Raw genomic sequence first — 21,815 nt, forward strand, 5'->3', positions numbered from 1 at the left:
CGGCCATGGCCGGCGGCGGGGCCCGGGGCGGGCGCGGCGCCGCCTGAGCGCCCGGCACCGGCGGGACCGGGCCGGCACCGAGCGCCAGGTGAGCAGCGACGGGCGGCGGTACCGGGGCGGCCGAGCCCCGCTGTGCCCGGAGCGCGGTCACGCCGCTCCTCCCCGGGCTCCCGCAGCCCGGCCGCTGCCCCGGGACCCCCAGCCGGGCTGCGCGGGGACACCGGGCCGGTGTGTCCCCTGCGGCCGTGCCGTGTCCCCACGTGTGCTCCCGGGGCACACGGGGTCACTGACGGGCCCCGCACGGCACAGCCATGTGTCACCACCGGGGCTCGTGTCACTCGGGGGTGTCACCCTGCTCTGTCCCCACGGGCAGGTGTCCGTGTGCCCGTGACACAGGTGACGCTGCGGAAACACACGCGTGTCCCGGCAGGGTCACCGGGGCCACTGCCGAGGCCGCCGTGTCCCTCGGGTGCCGCCGTGTCCCCCGGGCTGTGTCCCTGGCCCCGGGGGTGTCCCTGCCGCCCGGCCCGGGGATCCCCCGCCCCCCCACCGGGGCTATTTACCCTCCGGGGCTATTTTCGGGCTCCGCGGGTATTTTTGGCCTCGCGATGCGGAGCGGGTCGGGGACGGGCCGTGCCGGCGTCACCCGCCGGGACACCCGATCCCGGGGGCCGCGGCCGCTGCCCCCAGGGGTGTTGCACAAGCGGGGTCGCGTCCCTCCCGCTGCATCAGCCCCGCGCGTGAGTCAGCCCCGGACACGTGGGGCCGGACGGTGTCACCCGCGGCCACCGGCCCGGCCGGACAGCGGCTGCGGCCACCGCGGGGGACGCTGGTGACGCGCGGCGCTGCGGGCGGCGGTAAGGGGGGACCGGGGGGGTGAACGGGGGTCCCGTCCTGCTCCAGGCGTGGGGATCCCGTCCTTCCCCGGGGGGCGATGGTCCCATCCAGGGGTTTGGGGTCCGTTCCAAGAGTTTTGGGTCCCGTCCTCCCCTGTGGGGGGGCGTCCTCCTGCCCCAGGGTCCGGGGTCCTGCCCTGCCCCAGAGGGGCGCGGGCTCCAGTCCTTCCCCGGGGGGGGGGTCCTGTCCTGCCCCAAAGGGGCGCGGGTTCCAGTCCTGCCCCAGGGTCCGGGGTGCTGCCCTGCCCCAGAGGGGCGGCGGGCTCCAGTCCTTCCCCCCCGGGATCCGCAAGGCACAGAGAGGCCGCCAGGGCTCGGCACCGCTCCCGAGCTGGTCCCGGCTCCGGGGGCGGTGTGTCTGTGCTAGTGGGGGCTGCGGGCTGTCTGTGGGCGCACGAGTCCGTGGGGAGGGCGGCTCTGTGGGTGAAGGCTGTGGGGGGCTGTAGACACGGGGGTCCGTGGGGAGAGGCGTCCGCCCCGCTCGGGCTGGGCAGCACAGCGTGGCCCGGGGGAGGGCTGGGGGAGTATTGGGGTCCCTGGGACCTTTCAGGGGGTCCGTCCCGGGGAGCCCCGCGGGGTCGCGGCAGGCTCTGGCACCGGCCCGGCCGGTGGGACAGGACGGGCCGGTGGCAGCTGCGGTGTCACCTGCGGTGTCACTGCCCGCGGCCGGGGCCAGCTCAGGCCACCCGAATCCGGGGCATGCGGGCGGCGCCCCGGCGGCATTTCCGGTGCCCCACATCTGCCCCGGCCCCTCCGCGCCTCACCGGCCCCACGGCGGCGGCCCCGCGGCGGCGGCAGGCGCTCCCGTGCCCCGGCAGGTGATGGCGGAGCACGCAGAGGAGCACCGGGACCACCGGGAGTACCGGCGGCTGGAGGACTGTGAAGAGGACTCGCCCCCCGGCGAGGAGGAGGAGGAGCAGCTGCTGCTGCACGTCACCGAAGGACCGACAGGTACTGGGGTGCCGTCTGGCGGGGATTCCGGGTCCCGTGGGCTGTTTGGGGACGCAGGAGGTGTTTCTGGGTCCTGGGTGGGGTGCGGGGGTCCCGGGGAGGGGGCCGGTACCACATTCCCACCTGACCCCCCGTGTTTTTCCCCCCAGACTCGTGGCACCACATTAAGGACCTGGACAGTTTCTTCACCAAGACATCCTGGCACAGCCCCTGGTGGCACTGTGGGGGACAGGGGGGAGCATGGGGTGACTCAGGGGGTGGGAGGAGGGACATGGGGGGGTCCATCACCCCTTCATAACCTCCTTAACCCCCCCGCACATCTACCAGTTCCACCAGAGGAATGGCTTTGCCTGCGTGCTGCTCTCGGACGTGCTGGAGCTGGTGTAAGTGCTGCCACGGTGTCACCGTGCGGTGCCAGGCGGCCGTGAGTGCCCCCGGGCTCCGCTGACCCCCCGCGCCCCCAGGCAGTTCCTGTTCGTGGTCACCTTCAGCACGTTCCTGCTGTGCTGCGTGGACTACGACATGCTGTTCGCCACGCGCCCGCTCAACCACAGCCACGTTCCCGAGCGCGCCAAGGTGACGCTGCCCGACGCCGTGCTGCCCGCCCCGCAGTGCGCCCGCAGGTGGGGACACCGGGGACACCTGGGCTCCCGGCGGCGGGGGTGACACGCGTGTCCCCAAAGGGTCGGTGGCTGTGGGTGGCTGCGGTGCCAGCCGCTGCCTGCGTGCCCGTGCAGAGGTGCCAGTGCCACCAGCGTGGCTTTGCGGGGTCAGGGTGCCGCTGGTGTGGCTGCATCGCGTCCTGGCGCTGTGGGTGACATGTCCCCAGGAGTCTCTGAGGCTGCAGATGGCAGTGAGGCGGTTGGTGGCAGTGGCGACACCTGTGTTTCTGCAGGCTCCATGGCAGTGGGTGGCTGCTGCCTGTGAAGGGTTTGGTGGCCCTGCTGACACTTGTGTCCCCACAGGTTTTGTGTCAGCAGGTGCCTTCTGGATTTGCTGGCACCGGTGTGGCTGTGGGGGGTGCCGGTGGCACTGGTGACACCTGTGTCTCCTTGGCAGGCCCTGTGGCACTGGTTGGCAGGTGGCCACGGGGGCTTGCTGGCACTGTAACACCCGTGTGTCCCCGCAGGCTCCGTGGCAGCGGGTGGCTGCTGTTCCTGCTGGTGCTGGCGGGCGCGGTGTGGCTGTGCCGCCTGGTCACGGCGCTGCGGCGCCTCGTGGGCTACTGGGAGATCCGCAGCTTCTACATCCGAGCGCTGGGCATCCCCGCGGTGAGGGGGCCGGGCTGGGCTGGGGCCGCGCTGGGCTGGGCTGTCAGGTGTCCCTGGGAGAGGGCTGGGGTCCGGGGTGGGCTGCCAGGTGACACTGGGGGGACCGGGGTCTGAGCTGGGCCGTAAGGTGCCACTGAGGGGGCTGGGATCCAGGCTGGGCCGTAAGGTGCCGCGGGGCACGGGGCCGTGCCGAGCGACACCAGCGCCGAGCAGCGCCGCGCCGTGCCGCGGGCGCCCCGTGCCCACGCCCGTGCCGTTGCCGCAGGAGGAGCTGTGTAACCACAGCTGGCAGTCGGTGCAGGCCCGGCTGCTGGCCCTGCAGCGGCGCCAGCCCCTGTGCGTGCCGCGCCGGGAGCTGACGGAGCTCGACATCCACCACCGCATCCTGCGCTTCCGCAACTACACCGTGGCCATGGTCAACAAGTCCCTGCTGCCCGTGCGCTTCCGCCTGCCGCTGCTGGGCCCCGTGGTGTTCCTGACGCGCGGGCTGCAGTTCAACCTGGAGCTGCTGCTGTTCCGCGGCCCGGCCGCGCTCTTCCAGAACACCTGGAGCCTGCGGCCGCAGGTGAAGCGGGCGGGCGCGCGGCGGGCGCTGGCGCGGGGGCTGGCGCGGGCGGCCGTGCTGCTGGGGGTGGCCAACCTGGCGCTGTGCCCCTGCGTGCTGGGCTGGCGCCTGCTGCTCGCCTTCTTCAGCTACGCCGAGGGGCTGAAGCGGGCGCCGGGCAGCCTGGGCGCGCGCCGCTGGTCGCTCTACGCGCGCCACTACCTGCGCCACTTCAACGAGCTGGGCCACGAGCTGCGGGCGCGCCTGGGCCGCGGCCACGCGCCCGCCACCCGCTACATGGACTCGTTCAGCAGCCCGCTGCTGGCCGTGCTGGCCCGCCACGTCGGCTTCTTCGCCGGCTCCGTGCTGGCCGTGCTCATCGTGCTCACCGTGTACGACGAGGACGTGCTGACCGTGCAGCACATCCTCACGGCCATCACCCTGCTGGGGCTCGTGGTCACCGTGGCCAGGTGGGTGCTGGGGTCACCATGGCCAGGTGGGTGCTGGGGTCACGGTGGCCAGGTGGGTGCTGGGGTCACGGTGGCCAGGTGGGTGTTGGGGTCACGGTGGCCTGGTGGGTGTTGGGGTCATGGTGAACAGGTGGGTGCTGGGGTCACCATGGCCAGGTGGGTATTGGGGTCACGGTGGCCGGGTGGGTGCTGGGATCACGGTGGCCAGGTGGATGCTGGGGTCACAGTGGCCAGGTGGACGGGGCAGACCCTGTGCCATGCCGTGGGGGCCAGGTAGGCAGCAGGTGGCTGAGGTGGGGCCCTGCCTGTGCCCCCCAGGTCCTTCATCCCGGACGAGCATGCGGTGTGGTGCCCGGAGCAGCTGCTGCAGCGGGTCCTGGCGCACGTTCATTACCTGCCCGAGCACTGGCAGGGCCGTGCTGGCCGTGCCGAGACACGAGCAGAGATGGCACAGCTCTTCCAGTACAAGGCGGTGCGTGCAGCCCCCACTGCCCGAGACCCTCCTCCCCAGGACCCTGCTCCCCTGGGACCACCCTCTGCCCCTGCTCCCCACCCCTAGCACCCCACAGACTGGGAGCCCCCATTCCTGGGACTTCCCAGCCCCACATCTGGATCCCCAGCCTGGACCCCTCAACAGTGTGCTCCAAGACCCCATTGCCCTGGGACTCCCTGTCCCAATCCCCTGCCCTGGGACCCCCCAGGACCCCTCAGAGCAGGAGCTTACTGTGCCAGGGTCCCGTACCCTGGATCCCCCACACTGGGACCCTCCTGCACCAGGACTCCCCATTCTCGAGGCACCCCCATCCAGGAGCCTCCTGCTCTGGAATCCCCCAGGCTGAGATCCCCCCAGCCCAAGGACTGCCCTGCTCAGGACCTACTGCCCCGATACCCCCACCCCGGCCATCCCGCCCCAGGGCTTCCCAATCTGTCCCCTCCGCCGCGGGACACCCCCAATCCCGCTGCCCCCCACCGCAGGTTTTCATCCTGGAGGAGCTGCTGAGCCCCCTGGTGACGCCCTTGATCCTCATCTTCGCCTTCCCCCCCCGCGCCCTGGACATCGTGGACTTCTTCCGCAACTTCACGGTGGAGGTGGCGGGCGTGGGCGACATCTGCTCCTTCGCGCAGCTGGACGTGCGCCACCACGGCGACCCGCGGTGGCTGTCCGAGGGACACACGGAGGCGCCGCCGGAGCGCCAGGCGGAGCACGGCAAGACGGAGCTGTCGCTGATGCGCTTCGCGCTGAGCAACCCCCGCTGGCGGCCGCCGCCGCCCGCCCGCCGCTTCCTCGGCCACCTGCAGGCGCAGGTGACCCGCGACGCGGCCACCGCGCCCGGCCCGCGGCACCTGCTGCCCGAGGGGCCGCTGCCCGCGTCCCTGCTGTCCGAGGAGTCGGCCCTGGCGGTGAGTGGGGGCGCCCGGGGGTGTTTGTGTGTCCCTGACCGTGTCCCCGCAGCAGTGAGCAGTGTCCTGGTGCCTCGGGGGGCTGCCGGGGGTGTTTGTGTGTCCCTGACGGGTGTCCCCATAGCCCGAGGCGCTGCTCAGCAGTGTCCTGGCGGCCAGCGGGCTGGTGGCCCGGGACCCGCGCCTCGGGCCGCCCTGCAGCACGGCCAGCGCCACCGCCAGCCTGCTGGCGTCCCTGCGGACCCCCCTGGGCACCTGCGCGGCCCCCGAGAGCCCCGGCGAGCACCCCGAGGACAGGTGGGACACGGCACGGGGGGCGTCCGCAGGGGGACATGGGAGGGGCATGGGGGGCGTGGGGAGGGGGGACGGGGCTGGGAAGGGTGTCGGGGGTGTCACTGAGGGGGGCTGGCATGGTGGGACGGGGGTCGGGAGGGGCGGGATGCGGTGGCACTCAGGGGTGTCACAGTGGAAGGGGTGGCAGGGAGGGTTGTCGGGCAGCTCAGGGGTGGCACGGGGGGATGCGGTGGCACGGGGGGAATGCGGTGGCACTCGGGGGTGACACGGAGGGATGCGGTGGCACTCGGGGGTGTCCCAGCTCGGAGGGGCGTCAGGGAGGGATGCGGTGGCAGGGAAGGGGTGGCACTCAGGGTGTCCCAGCTCGGAGGGCGCTGCGGCGGGGCTGTCACCGCCCCTCCGTGCCCCAGGCCGGCGCTGAGCGAGTCGCGGCTGCGCAGCCTGAGCCGCTCGGCGCTGCTGGCCGAGGTGGCCTCTGCCGAGATGAGCCTGCACGCCATCTACCTGCACCAGGTGTGTCACCGCCGTGCCCGGGTCCCCCTGCCCGCAGCACTCCGGCACACAGATCCCTCGGGTTCCCTGGTGTCTCTGTGTCACCACAGTGTCGCTGTCTGTGTGCTCTGCCTGGCCCTGGCCCCTTGTCCCCCGTCCCTTGTCCCCATTCCAGGCTGTCCCCACCCTCCCAGCCCGCTGGGTGACACCCACCCTGTGTTCTCAGCCTGACAGGGTGCTGGGACGCGACACCGCAGCTGGTGTCACCCACGGTGCCCCTTGTGCCACCGCTCCGGGGCTGGGAGGGTCCCGGGCCGAGGGACCCCTGTCCTGCTGCCCCAGGGGGGCTCCAGTGCCAGCACGGGGGCTGTGCTGTGGTGAGGGGCTCCAGACCCGCGTGGGGGCTGTGCTGTGCTGGGGGGCTCCACAGCAATATGGGGGCTGTGCTGTGCTGGGGGGCTCCAGAGCCGTGCGGGGGCTCTGGGGGGGCTCTGAGCGCTCACCCCGGCTCTCTGCTCTTCCCTGGCCCCCCCAGCTCCACCAGCAGCAGCAGCAGCAGCCGCAGGGCCCCCAGCCCGCGGGGGCACCCAAACACCCCTTGGTGACCACAGGTGAGCCCGGGGGTGTCCGGGGGCTGGGGGGCACTGCTGGCACGCCGCCCCCAGCACGGGGCTGAGCCCGGGGCCGGGCAGGGGGCTCTGAGCTCCTGACCCCCCTGTGCCCCCCAGGCTCGGCTGCCCGCGCCTCGCAGCTGCGGGAGATGCCGCTGGGCGGCTGGGCCGAGGAGGACGAGGAGGAGGAGGAGGAAGCGGAGACGATGACGTAGCCGGGCCCGGCGCCGGTGGGTGGGGACACGGGGGAGGGGGGACCCCCGCGATGGGACATGGAAACCCCGGGGCTGAGGGTACAGGGACTCATGGCCTGGGACACGGAGGGGCTGGGGCACAGGGACCCCCGGGGCTGGGGGTACAGGGACTCCTAACCCTGGGACATGGAGGGGCGGGGGGACAGGGACCCCCGGGGCTGGGGTTCAGTGGGGCCTGGCTGCCACGTGTGCCGGGGTGCCCAGTTTCTGGGGTCCTCAGTGTTGGGGTCCCCAAGTGCCAGGGACCCCACTGCGGGATCTCCGCTCTGGGGTCCCCGCCCTGGGGTCCCCGCTCCGTGGTCCCTGCTGACCCGCCGTTCCCTCCGCAGGGTCCTGGGTGTGCCGAGAGCCCCCGGAGGTGCCGGGGGAGCCGCCAGGGGCACAGTGGGGGGCTCGCCGTGCCCACTATGCTGCCAGGGGGGCCCCGTCTGTCGGGGCCCCCTGCTCGGGCCGTCCCTGGTGCCCCCGCTACGGTGCAGGGCCAGGGGTGCTGCCAGGGCCCCCCCAGGTGCTGATTTTGGGGGGCACAGCGCTGGTGCCCCCCGTGGTGCCCCGAGCACCAGCTGAAATAAAGGTTTACAGAGGGGCTGTGCCCGCTGGCTGTGCCTGGGCTGGGCTGGGGGTCCCGGGGGGCGATGCCGTGGATGGGGCTGTGGCAGTTTGGGGTGACACTGGGGGGCAGCAATGCCATGGATGGGGCTGTGGCAGTTTGGGGTGACACTGGGGGGCATTGATGCCGTGGATGGGGCTGGGGCAGTTTGGGGTGACACTGGGGGTTCTGGGCAGGTGGCAGCAGTGGGGCTGGCAGGGGTGCACTCACCTGCAGCCACACAGATGGGAACCACAGGACAATGGCCCTCCCCCGTTTCCCACCCCTCAGAGCCACAGTCCGTGTCCTTTTGCCCCCGTTTCCCACCCCCGTGTCTGGAGCGTGGCCAGGTGCCCCCGGCAGTGTCACAAAGCCCGTCCCTCCCCGTGCCACCTCCCCTGCCCCCGGTGCCAGCGCAGGAGCCGAAGTGTCGGGCCGGGGGTATCAAAACTAAACCTTTACTGGGGGTGGCGGGCGGGGGCCCGGCCGCAGGGCCCGCTGTCCCCCGTGTCCCCGCGTCCCCGTGCTCAGGGGCCGGGCCCCGGCGGGCGCCGCTCCTGCAGGGAGAAGGACTGGCTGCGGATGCGCAGGGCCACCTCCTGCGTGCGGAACGTCAGCCCGAAGATGTCCTCGTGGTAGCGGTTCTTGTCCTGCGGGACAGGCGTCAGGCCGGGGCCGGCCACCCCCGCCGGCTGTCCCCAGAGTTTGTCCCCAGGGGTGTCCCCAGGATGTCCCCAGGGGTGTCCCCGGTGTGTCCCCAGGGGATGTCCCCAGGGGTGTCCCCGGTGTGTCCCCAGGGTTTGTCCCCAAGGGTGTCCCCAGGATGTCCCCAGGGGTGTCCCCGGTGTGTCCCCAGGGTGTCCCCAGGGGTGTCCCCAGGGTGTCCCCAGGGTTTGTCCCCGGGTGTGTCCCCAGGGTGTCCCCAGGGCGTGTCCCCAGGGTGTGTCCCCAGGATGTCCCCAGGGTTTGTCCCCAGGCGTGTCCCCAGGGGTGTCCCCGGTGTGTCCCCAGGTGTGTCCCCAGGGTGTCCCCAGGGTGTCCCCCGGGTGTGTCCCCAGGGGTGTCCCCGGGGTTTGTCCCCAGGGTGTCCCCGGTGTGTCCCCAGGCGTGTCCCCAGGGTGTGTCCCCAGGGTGTGTCCCCAGGATGTCCTCAGGGGTGTCCCCGGTGTGTCCCCAGGATGTCCCCCGGGTGTGTCCCCAGGGGTGTCCCCAGGATGTCCCCAGGGTTTGTCCCCAGGGTGTCCCCGGTGTGTCCCCGGTGTGTCCCCAGGGTGTGTCCCCAGGGTGTGTCCCCAGGGTGTGTCCCCAGGATGTCCCCAGGGTTTGTCCCCAGGGTTTGTCCCCAGGATGTCCCCAGGGTTTGTCCCCAGGGGTGTCCCCAGGATGTCCCCAGGGTTTGTCCCCGAGTGTGTCCCCAGGGTGTCCCCCGGGTGCCCCCGGTCCCAGCCCTTACCCTCAGCTCGCTGATGACGTCCCCCGCCTGGCCCAGCGTCATGTGGCCCTCCTGGGCCAGGATGTGCTGCACGGTCTGCAGCACCTCGGTGGCCATGGTGACATCCCCGCACACGTACATGTGGCCCCCGCGCTGGCAGAGCACCTGGTGCACCTCGGCCGCCAGCTGTGCCCGCAGCACGTCCTGCACGTACGTCTGGGGACAAGCGGGCACCGTGGCAGCCTGTGCCCGGTGCCCATCGCCGCCCTGAGCCTCGGTGTGCTGTCCCTGTCCTTGTCTGTGCCACCTGCAGCTCTGGGGTTGTGTCCCCTAGCAATCCCTGTCCCCTCCGTTTCCATCCCCACCCTGTCCTTTTCCCCAGCTCTGTGCCCACCCTGTCCTTGTCCCCGGCTCCGTGCCCACCCTGTCCTTGTCCCCAGCTCTGTGCCCACCCTGTCCTTGTCCCCGGCTCCGTGCCCATCCCAGCCCGTCCCCAGCTCCGTGCCCACCCCGGCCCGTCCCCCTCGGTCCCCCTCGGTCCCCGCTACCTTGGGGCAGCCGGGCTCCCGGGAGAAGGCGGTGAGCACCCGGCTGAGCGCGCCCTGCCGCCGCGCCTCCTCCATCTCCTCGCGGTAGATGTGGTCCAGGGCGGAGGAGCGGCACCCGAACACCAGCACCATGGGGCCCAGGGGGCCACCTGCGGGGGACAGCGGCCTCGTGTCCCACGGCCCCGCTCGGCCCTGCCCCGCAGCCCCCTTTTCCCCGTGTCCCCGGTCCCCATCCCCTTCCCCCTTCCCCACGTCCCCAACCTTTTCGTCACCGTCGCCACATCTCTTGTCCCCCATCCTAGTGCCACCGTGTCCCTGTGCTCATGTCCCCCGCATCCCCGCATCCCTCCCATCCCCAGGTCCCTGTCCCTGTCCCGCTCCCCACTCTCATGTCGCTATTTCTCCATCCTCTTCTCCCGGGCCCCCCATGGCCCCTGTCCCCTGCCCCAGCCCGCCGTGTGTCCCGTGTCCCCCGTGTGCCACGTGTCCCCTGTGTCCCCTTCGCATCCCCCGTGTCCCCTGTGTGCCCTGTGTTCCCTTTGTCCCCCATGTGTCCCGTGTGGCCCGTGTCCCCTGTTACTGTCCCTTGTGTGCCCCGTGTCCCCAGTGTTCCCCGTGTCCCCCATGTCCCCAGTGTCCCTGTGCCCGCCCATGTCCCCTGTGCCCCCCCATGTCCCCCATGTCCCCGTGTCCCACCTCCGTCGCGCAGGAGCTGCAGCCGGTGCTGCCAGAAGCTGCGGAAGGGCGCCACGCCGGTGCCGGGCCCCACGAGGATGCAGGGGGTGTCGGGGGCGGGCGGCAGCCGGAACGAGGGGGCCCTGCGGGAGCCGGGGGTCACCGGGGGGGCTCGGGCCAGACCCGGCCGGGGGGGCGGGAAATGGGGCGGGGGGTGGGCTGGGAGCGGGGGGGGTAGGATGGGACATGCAGGGGACAGGGAGGGCAGGGTGGGGACAGGGATGGCGGGCAGGGGACAGGGAGGGCAGGGTGGGGACAGGGATGGGAACAGGGAGGGCAGAGACAGGGATGGCAGGCAGGGGACAGGGAGGGCAGGCAGGGGACAGGGATGGAACAGGGATGGCAGGGACAGGGATGGCAGGCAGGGGACAGGGATGGCAGGTATGGGGACACGCGGCAGGACAGCGATGCCTCACCCCCGGATGAAGGCTGGCACGGTGTCCCCCGGCTGCAGCCGCGCCAGCCACGTGGAGCAGACGCCGTAGTGGAGCGGGCCCTGCCCGTCTGTGGGGACCAGAGGGGGCCGGTGGGGCTGTGCTGGGGGGCCGGCCCCAAGGCAGCCCCTCACAGAGCCCCCGCAGGGGATGGGGACCCCTCTGTGCCCGGATGGGGGGACCCGAAGATGTTCTGGGGACACTGGGGATGTGCTGGAGCCCCTGGAGGTGCCCTGGAGCCCCTGAAGGTGCCCTCGGCCGTGCCCCCCGCCCGTGCCCACCCCGGCCCGCTCACTCTCGCTGTGGTAGGTGACCACGGCCACGGTGAGGTGAATCTCGCCCGGGTGGGCGCCGGGCGCGGAGCTGATGGAGTAGTAGCGGGGCTGGAGCAGCGGGAGCTGGGAGAGCAGCAGCGCGGCGGGCAGAGCCACGGACGGGAACTCGGCCAGCACCTCGGGCAGCGTCGGGCACCGGAACCACTTCCACTCCTCGTACAGCCGCGCGTCCTGCGGGCACCGGGCTGGCACAGCGGGCACCCCAGCGCCGGGCACCGGGCACCGCCAGCGCGGGCACCGGGCACCCCAGCGCTGGGCACCGGGCACCGCCAGTGCCGGGCACCGGGCACCCCAGCGCTGGGCACCGGGCACCGCCAGCGCCGGGCACCGGGCATCCCCAGTCTCGGGCACCGGGCACCCCAGCGCCGGGCACCGGGCACCGCCAGCGCGGGCACCGGGCACCCCAGCGCTGGGCACCGGGCACCGCCAGTGCCGGGCACCGGGCACCCCAGCGCCGGGTACCGGGCACCGCCAGCGCTGGGCACCGGGCACCCCAGCGCCGGGCACCGGGCACCGCCAGCGCGGGCACCGGGCACCCCAGCGCCGGGCATCCCCAGTCCCGGGCACCGGGCACCGCCAGCGCCGGGCACCGGGCATCCCCAGTCTCGGGCACCGGGCACCCCAGCGCCGGGCACCGGGCATCCCCAGTCCCGGGCACCGGCCCGGGGAGAGGGGCAGCACCCGGGATCCAGTGAGGCAGGGGGGCAGCGTCCCGGTGTCAGGGACGGGATCAGCGTCCCGGGATCAGGGATGGGATCAGCATCCCGGGATCAGGGAGGGGGTCAGCATCTCGGGATCAGGGAGGGGGTCAGCAGCCCGGTATCCCGACTGCGAGTTAGCTGCCATCCCAGCAGCCCAGTATCCCGGTCAGAGAGGGGGAGCCGGCCCCCCCGTATCTCCCAGCCCCCCCAGCCCCCAGCCCCTCTCCGGGCCGTCCCCCCGTTGCCCTGACCTGCGCCAGGCGCTGCAGCCGCTCCCGCTCGGCGGGGTCCCGCGCCAGCGAGCCCAGGAGCTGCAGGAACTGCGGCGTCGGGGGCGCCGCCACGTCCAGGTAGAAGGTGAGAGCCTGGGCCAGGGTGCAGGGGGGCAGCCGGGGCTGCAGCACCCAGCGGGGCCCGGGGCTGGACCCGCCTGGGGACGGGGGATTGTGGCTCGGGTCTGTCCTGTGGCCTGCCCAGGGCCTTCCTCTTCTCCGTCTTCCTCCCTCCCCCCGCCAAGTCCTAACCCCTTCCTTTTCCTCTTCCTCTTCCTCTTCCTCAGTGCCTTCCCATTCCTTTCCCCAGCCGCCTCCTCTCTCTTCCCCTGCCCCAATTTATTCCCTTTCCCCTTCCTCTTCCTCTTCCCAATCCTCAGCCCCTCCCCATATTCCCGCCGTCCGGGACAGCGGGACCCCCTCCTGTCCCCTCCTGTCCCCCTTCTGTCCCCTCCTGTCCCCCTTCTGTCCCCCTCCTGTCCCCCTTCTGTCCCCTCCTGTCCCCCTCCTGTCCCCCTCCTGTCCCCTTCTGTCCTCCTCCGGTACCGGTCCACTACCCTCTTGTGATTGTGCTCCCCCAATCCCTCCGTGCCCGAGGGGTTCCCCCAATCCCCCCGTGCCCCCCGTACCAGTGAGATCCCCCCAGTCTCCCGTGCCCCCCGTACCGGCGGGGTTCCCCCCGTGCCCCCCGTACCGGCGGGGTCCCCGTCGCGGCTCTCCAGGCCCAGGGGCTGCTCGGGGCCCGGCGCATCCTCCACCCTGTCCAGCACGGCCCGCACCAGCTCCTCGCGGTTGGCGGGGAACACGCCCAGGTGGTCCCCGGGCAGGTGCGGCGGCCCCGCCTGCTCCGCGCAGCCCACCCGCACCAGCAGCGTCTGCCGGCTGCGGGCAGCGGTCAGCGGGCACGGGGGGCACGGGGGGTGCCAGGGGGATGAGGGAGGGCTCAGGGGGGCAAGGGGGGTGCCAGGGGCGGGGTGAAGGAGCGGTCAGGGGAGCACGGGGCAGGGGCAGACACGGGATGGGGGCACGGGGGAAAGCGCCCCGGGGGTCCCGGCAATGGGGGCGCCCTGCGGATTTGGGGACCCCGGGGTGCCGGGAGAGCGGAGGGGGACGGGAGATCCCGGGGGCGGGCAGGGGGGGATCCCCGTGATAGCGGGGAGACCTCACCTGGACTCCTCACTCTGCAGGTTCTCCACGGACAGCACCGAGCAGGGGAACACCTGGCGCTTGTGCAGCTGGGACAGCCCTGGGGGGCGTGAGGGGGTCAGGGGGGTCACGGGGGGCACGGAACGCGCGGGGAGGCACGGAGGGTTGGGGGACACGGGGGGGACACAGGGGGACATGTGGGGCTGGGGGACATCGTGGGACTGGATGGTGCTGAGGGGACTCAGAGGGGCTGGGGTGGGACAGGGGTTTGGGGGGCATGGGGGGCTGGGGTGGGACAGGGGTTTGGGGGGACACGGAGGGGTCAGGGGGGCTGGGAGTTATGGGGTCATGAGAAGGCTGGGGGGAACCAAAGGTCTTGAGGAGGGCATGAGGGGGCCGGAGGAGTCCCGGAGGGTCTGGGGGCCGACCCCACAGAGCTGTGGGGTGCGAGGGGATCCCCAGGGTGCTCGGGGGTGCCCCGGGGCAGGGGTCGGTGCTCGGTGGGGGTGGCACGGGCAGCCGGGGGTCCCGCAGGGTCTGGGGGGTCCCGGGGCAGTCGGTACCGGCCAGGGTCTCGGTGGCCTGGGGCTGCGGCACCAGCCGGTGCCTCTGGCGCTTCCAGCCCTGGGGGGGCGCGAACAGCTCCTCGGCGCCCCCCGCCCCGTCCCCCACGCAGAACGTCTCGCAGGCGGCCTGGGGGAACGGGGGGCCGTGGGTGCCGGGCGGGGGACGGTGCGTGCCCCCAGCCCGGTCCCTGGAGGAGCGGGGGTGCCCAGGGGCGGAGCGGCCCCCGTACCTGGAACACCTGGCGGGCCCAGGTGCGGAACGACTCCTCCTGCGCGCACAGCTCGTCGCCCTCGCCCAGGGGCAGCAGCCGCTCCCCGCCCAGCTCCTCCAGCCGCGTGTCCACGGCCCGCGCGAAGGCGCAGAAGTGGGGGTACGCCCGGGAGCCCAGCCCGAACACCGCGAACCTGGGGAATGGGGGGTGCCCAGGGTGTGGGGTGTGCCCGGGACCCCAGTCTGGGCACCACCAACCTGGGCGGGGATGAACTAGGGGGGATCCCCAAAGGGCTCTGGCCATTATCAGGCCGTTACATGAGGGGGTCGAGGGGGCACCTCGGGGCAGCTCCTGCCCCCACCCACACCTGCAGGGCAGACATGCCCATCCCGTGCCCATCCCTGTGGCCATGCCCACCCCATGCCCACCCCGTGCCCATTCCCATGCCCATCCCGTGCCCATCCTGTGCCCATCCCGTGACCACTCCATGCCCACCCCGTGCACACCCTGTGCCCACTCCCATGCCCATCCCATGCCCTCCGTACCGCAGGGCTCCCAGGTGTCCTGCACTGTCTGTGTTGCTCAGCTGCCGCCGCTTCTTCTTCCAGGAGGACACGAGCTGGTCGGACTGGGAGACGCTGTTGAAGCGCAGCTTGTAGCTCCTGGGGGTGTGAGCAGGGTCAGGGGGGTCGGGGGGTCCTGCCCGGGCCCAGCAGGGACCCCCGGGACCCCCGGGGTGCTCACATGGGCGGCTCTGCCTGGGAGGTGCCAGTGTAGGGCGATGTCATCTCCATCAGCGCCTTGGAGAAGCTCTGTGGGGGCAGGATGTCACCCCCGTGTCCCATCCCCACGTCCCATCCTCATCCCATTCTATCCCCAAACCTATTCCATCTTCAACCTCAACCCCATCCTGTCACATCCCAATCATATCCCCATCCCATCCCATCCCCATCCTCATCCACAACCCCATGCCATCTTCATCCCATCTCCATCCCCAGCCCCATCTCATCTCCAACCTCGATCCCATCCCTATCACAGCCCCAGCACATCCCCATCCTCATCCTTATCCCTATCCCCATTCCCATCCCATCCCATCCCAGTATCCCAGTATCCCAGTATCCCAGTATCCCATTATCCCATTATCGCATCCCATCCCATTATCCCATCCCAGTATCCCAGTATCCCAGTATCCCAGTATCCCAATATCCCATTATCCCATCCCATCCCAGTATCCCAATATCCCATTATCCCATCCCATCCAATCCCATTATCCCATCCCATTATCCCATCCCATCCCATCCCATCCCATTATCCCATCCCATTATCCCATCCCATCCCATCCCATCCCATCCAATCCCATTATCCCATCCGCATTCCCATCCCATCCCAGTATCCCATTATCCCAGTATCCCAGTATCCCAGTATCCCAGTATCCCAATATCCCATTATCCCATCCCATCCCATTATCCCATCCCATCCCATCCCAGTATCTCATTATCCCATCCCATTATCCCATCCCATCCCATTATCCCCTCCCACCCGTACCTCAGCACACTCTGGAGGGTCCCCATTCCCAAACGTGCTGGTGACCACCAAGACCAGGCTCTCGTGCTCCAGGGCCACCACGTCGTACTCATCCATGCACAGCACCTTGATGGCACGGCAGGGTCAGGATCCCCCCCAGCGCCGCTCCTCCCCTCACCCAAAGCCCCCTGGGCCCTTTGTGGGGCGGTGGGCGAGGGGAGCCGCCCCGGCCCTGCCCCCCGTGCCCTCTGTGCAGACCTTGGGGTCGAAGGCGCGGCGGAAGAGCTGGCACAGGTTCCAGGCGTAGGTGCGCGACTTGCCGGTCTCGGTGCCGTACAGGACGGTGGCCTTGACGCGCCGCGCCATCACCTGCCCCATCAGCTTGGCCGAGATCTTGACGGCGCTGCGGGGCGCCGCGGGGTCAGCACGGGGTCCCCGGGACCCCAGAACTCCCACGGGACCCCCAGGACCCCAGGATTCCCATGGGACCCCCGAGACCCCAGAATTCCCATGGGATCCCCAGAACCCTGGGGTGCACCTACTTGGCCACCTCCTTGAAGGTCTTCCTCCGGGTGACAGTGGTGCCCTTGGACACGTAAACCTTCCAGGCGTCGGGCTGGGGGCGGGACAGGGCGGTTGTGGGGCACGATGGGGCGGTTGTGGGGCAGGATGGGGCGGTTGTGGGGCAGGACGGGGCAGTTGTGGGGCAGGACAGGGCGGTTGTGGGGCAGGACACTGCAGTTGTGGGGCAGGACAGGGCGGTTGTGGGGCAGGACGGGGAGATTGTGGGGCAGGAGGGGTGGTTGTGGGGCAGGAGGGGGCGTTTGTGGGGCAGGAGGGGTGGTTGTGGGGCAGGACGGGGCGGTTGTGGGGCAGGACGGGGCAGTTGTGGGGCAGGACGGGGCGGTTGTGGGGCAGGACGGGGCAGTTGTGGGGCAGGAGGGGGCGGTTGTGGGGCAGGAGGGGGCGGTTGTGGGGCAGGGGGTCTGGAGGGGCATTGTGAGGGGAGGGATTGGGGTCTGTGGGATTGGGGATTAGGGGTTGGCTGTGGGGAACAGGGGTCGTGGGTCGTGAGGGGCTGGACCCACCTGGCACCAGGATGTGAAATAGGGGTCCTGGGGGTCGTGAGGGCTCCTGGGGGTCTGGAAGGGGCTGAGGGAGAGCCCAGCTGGGGCTGGCCTGGCTCAGGGGGGGCTCAGGGGCTGCTGGGGGTGCCCCAGTGCCCCTGTGGGGTGGATGCCAGTGCAGGGGGATGCAGAGGGTTGGGGGTCCCGCAGGGATCAGCAGTGCCCATCTGGGCAGTCCCAGAGGGTCCTGGGGGCTCCAGGAGGCTCAGTGCCAGCTGCCCGGGGGGCGCAGCGCCCTGGGGCTGCACCTCCAGCCCTGGCAGGGGGCACGGGGGCTGGGGGGGCACGGAGGTTCTGTGGGTCCAACCCCACACCCCGCAGCAGGAGGGGGCTGTGGGGCAGGAGCTGTGGGGCAGATCTGAGGGGCAGATCCGTGGGGCAGATCCGTGGGGCAGATCCGTGGGGCAGATCTGCAGGGCAGATCTCTGGGGCACACCTGCGGGGCGGGGTCCCACCTGGTAGCGGAAGGCGGGGCTCAGCTGGTAGTTGACCATCTCCTGGTGGAACACGGGCGTGAGGCTGCCCGAGAGCGGCGGCACGATCCAGGCCCAGTCCGCGGGACACCCGCCCCGCGCCCGCCCCTCCGCCGCCAGGTGCTTCATGAACGACTCGGTGGCCGCGTGGTGGTCCACGATGGTCACCTGGGCCACCTGCGGGGACAGGGGCCGTGGGCACGGGGGCTGCTCTGGGGACGGGGGCACAGGGATGGGGGGGATCCCGTGGCCCTGAGAGTGTCCCATTAGGGGGATCCCAGCAGTGTGGGGGTCCCAGCAGTGTGGGGGTCCTGGCACAGGGGGTCCCAGCAGTGTGGGGGTCCCAGAAAGGGTGATTCCAGCAGTGTGGGGGTCCCAGCAGTGTGGGGGTCCTGGCACAGGGGGTCCCAGCAGTGTGGGGGTCCCAGAAAGGGTGATTCCAGCAGTGTGGGGGTCCCAGCAGTGTGGGGGTCCCAGAAAGGATGATCCCAGCAGTGTGGGGGTCCCAGCAGTGTGGGGGTCCCGGCACAGGGGGTCTCGGCAATGCGGGGGTCTCGGCACAGGGGGTCTCAGCAATGCGGGGGTCCCGGCGCTGGGGGTCCCAGCAGGGTGGGGGTCCCAGCAGTGTGGGAGTCCTGGTTCTGGGGGTCCCAGCAGTGTGGGGGTCCCAGCAGTGTGGGGGTCCCGGCACAGGGGGTCCCGGCAGTGTGGGGGTCCCGGCGCTGGGGGTCTCAGCAATGCGGGGGTCCCGGCGCTGGGGGTCCCACGGGGGTCCCACCTGGAAGCTGTGCAGCACGGCCACGTTCACCTCCACAGCCGCCCGGTCCTTCCAGAGGGACGAGCTGGTGCCCGTGTCCAGCCCCATGCGCCGGGCCACCTCCTGCGGGGGCAGCAGGGCAGGCTCGGCCAGGGGGTCCCCGAGGGGTCCCAGTGGGGTCCTGTTCGGGGTACCAGGGGGCTCTGGGGGGAATCCTGGGGGGCTCCCAGGAGTGATCCAAGCATTGTCCTGGTGGGGGTCTAGGGGGTTCTGATGAGGGTCCCTGGATGGGCCTGAAGGGGGGCCCAGAGTGGTCCCAGTGGGGGTCTCAGGAGAGTCTCGGGGGGGCTCAATGTGGGTTCCAAGGGAAATACTGGGGACTACTGGGGGCTCCCAGGAGGGGTCCTGGGGGGACCCCAGTGGAGTCCCAGGGGGGGTCCAGGGCCATCCCTGTGTGGTCCCAGCGCTGTCCCGGGGTCCCTGTGGGGTCCCAGTTCAGCCCCAGGATCCCAGCACAGCCCCGGGGTCCCAGAGCCATCCCAGGGGTCCCAGCACAGCCCCGGGGTCCCAGCGCAGCCCCGGGGTCCCAGCGCAGCCCCGCGGTCCCCGCGCGGCTCACGGGTAGCACGTCGTAGCGGTGTCGGTCGCAGAGGTTGCGGGAGCCGATCTCGGTGCCCATGTACCAGCCGTTGAAGGGCGCGGCGGGGAACTCGAGCCCCCCGATCTCCAGCAGCAGGTTGGCCACGGCCGGCAGGGCGTGCCAGCGCAGCCCCAGCTCCGAGAACCACTCCAGCCTGCGGGCACGGTCAGGTTTCCCGCACACCCACGCTGCCCCGGAGCCCCCCGAGCGGGCACCCGGCCTGCGTCCCATCCCCGCACCCCGCCCGGGGAGGGTCACACACCCACGGCTCCTCAGGGGGGATCAGCACCCCGGTACTCCAGCATCCGGCCCAGGAGGGGCTCAACAACCCGGTACCCCAGCCCGGGAAGGAGCCGGCTTTCCAGTGCCCGTCAGGGACGGGATCGGACCCGCGGCTGCTCCCTGTCCCCAGCGCGGCGTCCCATCCTCCATCCCCTCTCCAAGCCCCGCGGCTGTTCCGCGTCCCCAGCACGGTGTCCCATCCTTGTCCCCCCCTCCTTCCCCTCTCCAGACCCCACAGTTGCTCCCTGTCCCCAGCGCTCTTCTCCACCCTCATCCCCACCCTCATCCCCAACCTCATCCCCACCCTCATCCCCACCCTCATCCCCACTTCATCCCCTCTCCATCCCCTCCCCAAGGGTGACCCCTGGGACCCCAGCCCGGTCACCGGGGCAGTCCCTCGGCCCGGGGGGTTCCGGGGGTCGCAGCCGCACTCACGTGGGGTGGTGCAGCGGCACCTCGAGCACCAGCTCCGGCGGCAGCGGGAACAGCTCGGGGGACTCGTCGGGGCCCTGCAGCAGCAGCGGCAGCACGTCGAAGCGGCCCCCGCCGGGGGTCCAGCCGTGTTGGATGCAGAGCTGGGGGGGGACAGCGTCAGGGAGGGCTCCAGGAGGTGTTGGGGGCGCGGGGATTGGGGGGAGATGAAGGGATGGGGGGATGGAGGGGGATGGAGCAGTATGAGGGGGGAGAAGGGAGAGATGGAGTGGGAATGGAGGGCGGCGTGCAGGGAGCACTGAGGTGGGGATGGAGAGGGAAGAGAGGAGGGTGAGGAGGCGCTGAGGGGTTCTGCGGGCGCAGGGGTGCCCCCACCTCGGTGATGTCCACGTTGGCAGGGTCTCCCATCACGGAGCCGTCGGGCTGCCGGTAGCCCGCGTAGCGGATCAGCTGCGGGTTCCAGATGCGGAAATCGCCGCGGCCCGGAGCCCGCGGGGGGAAGATGGTGATGGCGGACCTGGGGGGGCCGGGGGGGCCGTCAGGGACACCCTGCGGCCGCGGGGGCCGGGGGGGCCGGGAGGGGCCGGGGGACGCTCACCGGATGTTGCCGCGGTTGGTGGCGAACTGGATGTGCGAGCAGAGGAGGCTGAACATCTCCGGCAGCCCCGCGCAGTCCCGGGCATCGAACACCTGCGGGGGACAGGGGTGGGGGACAGCTGGGATGGGAGAGCCCCCTGGGAGGAATCTGCGGCTCCCATCCTTTGGGAGGGGTCCCCATGGGGCGGGGGCGCCGTGGGGTCTTTGTAGGGGCGGGAGCTCCCTGTGGAACCGGGGTCCCGTAGGATGGGGTTCCATGAGTCAGGGTCCCGGGCTACAGGTGCGAGGCAGGGTCTCCGTGGGGTGGGGCGGGGGTCACAACGGGACACGGGACTTGGGATGGGGGTCCCCGCGGTGTGGGGGTGACCATGGGGGTGTTGGCGCCTGTGGGGTGAGCTGGGGTGGGGTGAGTTGGGCTGTCTCTGCTTTGGTGTCCCCGGGGGTTTGATGTGAGAGGTGTCCCCAGGGGTTTGAGGTGCGCGGTGTCCCCGGGAGGCTGATGTGTGCGGTGTCCCCGGGGGTTTGAGGTGTCCCCGGGGGTTTGAGGCGCGCGCTGTCCCCGTGGCTGCGCTGGCCGAGGCTCCCGCACCTGCAGCTTGTTCCACTGGATGCGGCCCACGCAGCGCGCCGCGTTCCGCCAGGCCTGCTTGGCGCCGAAGGCCAGCTCGGGCTCCCGCAGCCGGTACGAGCCCGAGGCCGCGATGTCCGCCGCCACCTCCCGCAGCCGCTGCGTGTGCGCCGCCGAGTTCTCCCTGCGGGGGCACCCTCAGCACCCGCCGGGAGCACCCCCGGCACCCCTAGACGCGGGCACCCCCGGGGGTCGGGGGGCCGAGCGGTGACCCGGGTGTGGGTGCTCTGGGGTGAGGATGGGGATACGGGATGGCCCAGGCAGGGATGGGGGATCTGGGGGTGCTTTGGGGGAGAGGTGGGGACGTGGGGCACCCCAGGGCACCTCGGGAGCTATGGGGGGGGTACCCTGGCCTGCAGGTGGGGATGTGGAGTGCCCTGGGCAGCGATGGGGCTGGGGGTGCTCTGCGGCAGGGGTGGGTTTGGGGGTGTCCCAGGACAGGGATAGGGATGGGAGGTGTTTTGGGCAGGGGTGGGGCTGTGGGGTGCCCTGGGGCTGTGGGGTGGGTTTGGGGGTGTCCCAGCACAAGGATAGGGATATGGAGGTGTTTTGGGCAGGGGTGGGGCTGTGGTGTGCCCAGGCTCAGGGGAGGTCCAGGCTGTGGGGTGCTCTGGGGCGGAGATGGGGCAGGGCTGGGGCCGGGCTGTGTGTGCCCGTGCCCGCTCTGGGGGTGCCCGTGCCCGCTGCGGGGTCCCGCCCGCGCTCACCGCCGCAGGGACACGTAGTACTGGGTGATGAAGTCCCGGGCCAGCTCCAGCAGCTCCTCGGGCGGTCGCGTCCCCTCGGGGGTGGGCGCGGGCAGCGGCCGCGGCAGCACCAGCGAGCCCAGGCAGCGCAGCCCCGAGCAGGGCAGCTCCTGGGGGCACCGGGTGAGCCCCCGTCCCTGTGTCCCCTCCCGCACCCTGCCCCGCCCACGCCTGTCACCCACAAACCCGCACCCCCGCCCTGCCGCTGACTGCCCCCCATCTGCCTCCTGTCCTGCAGCCCCCCGTCTGCAAATCCAACCTGCACCGCCATCCCCTGCCGCTCTCCCTGCCCTCCGGCCGCCTTTTCCCTTCAGCCTTACACGCTGCTCCCGTGTCCCCGTGCCCGTGTCCCCACTCCCGTGCCCCCATGCCTCCCATGCCCATGTCCCGGTTCCCGTTCCCCCACTCCCGTGCCACCACTCCCGTGCCCCTATGCCCCCGCGCCCATGTCCCCG

The 21,815-nt window shown here is 71.6% G+C and overlaps 2 protein-coding genes across 3 annotated transcripts; one reads left to right on the forward strand and one right to left on the reverse strand.

Annotated features, from left to right (window-relative positions):
• The first annotated feature begins 28 nt into the window (after window positions 1-28).
• ATG9B (autophagy related 9B) lies at window positions 29-7,763 on the forward strand. Of its 2 annotated transcripts, XM_054273778.1 has the most exons (14): window positions 29-88; window positions 1,715-1,847; window positions 1,997-2,040; window positions 2,166-2,230; window positions 2,312-2,470; window positions 2,977-3,118; window positions 3,384-4,132; window positions 4,451-4,604; window positions 5,108-5,533; window positions 5,658-5,830; window positions 6,238-6,340; window positions 6,855-6,930; window positions 7,048-7,160; window positions 7,514-7,763. In XM_054273778.1, the coding sequence occupies exons 2-13, from the start codon at window positions 1,718-1,720 to the stop codon at window positions 7,143-7,145; spliced, it is 2,319 nt and encodes a 772-aa protein (XP_054129753.1). In that variant the 5' UTR covers window positions 29-88; window positions 1,715-1,717; the 3' UTR covers window positions 7,146-7,160; window positions 7,514-7,763. The 2 variants fall into 2 exon arrangements, with proteins under 2 accessions (XP_054129753.1, XP_054129754.1); XM_054273779.1 differs by lacking the exons at window positions 6,855-6,930; window positions 7,048-7,160; window positions 7,514-7,763 and having other exon boundaries at window positions 6,191-6,330.
• Window positions 7,764-8,300: 537 nt separating this feature from the next.
• Window positions 8,301-20,672, reverse strand: NOS3 (nitric oxide synthase 3). Its single transcript, XM_054273351.1, has 23 exons — window positions 20,576-20,672; window positions 19,988-20,079; window positions 19,765-19,906; window positions 19,393-19,532; window positions 18,655-18,829; window positions 18,057-18,158; window positions 17,261-17,455; window positions 16,221-16,294; window positions 15,937-16,081; window positions 15,700-15,804; window positions 14,899-14,966; window positions 14,700-14,816; window positions 14,173-14,347; window positions 13,940-14,069; window positions 13,398-13,476; window positions 12,925-13,112; window positions 12,210-12,388; window positions 11,218-11,428; window positions 10,905-10,992; window positions 10,450-10,571; window positions 9,754-9,902; window positions 9,227-9,421; window positions 8,301-8,423 (listed from the first exon to the last, which is right to left on the reverse strand). Exons 2-23 carry the CDS (start codon window positions 20,041-20,043, stop codon window positions 8,301-8,303), a joined length of 2,958 nt encoding a protein of 985 aa, XP_054129326.1. The 5' UTR covers window positions 20,044-20,079; window positions 20,576-20,672.
• Between the last annotated feature and the right edge of the window lie 1,143 nt (window positions 20,673-21,815).

The sequence above is a fragment of the Melozone crissalis genome, unplaced genomic scaffold, assembly GCF_028551555.1.
Source record: "Melozone crissalis strain CALT ecotype California unplaced genomic scaffold, PUWL_Pcris_2 ptg000016l_1, whole genome shotgun sequence".
Classification (NCBI taxonomy): Eukaryota; Metazoa; Chordata; class Aves; order Passeriformes; family Passerellidae; genus Melozone; species Melozone crissalis.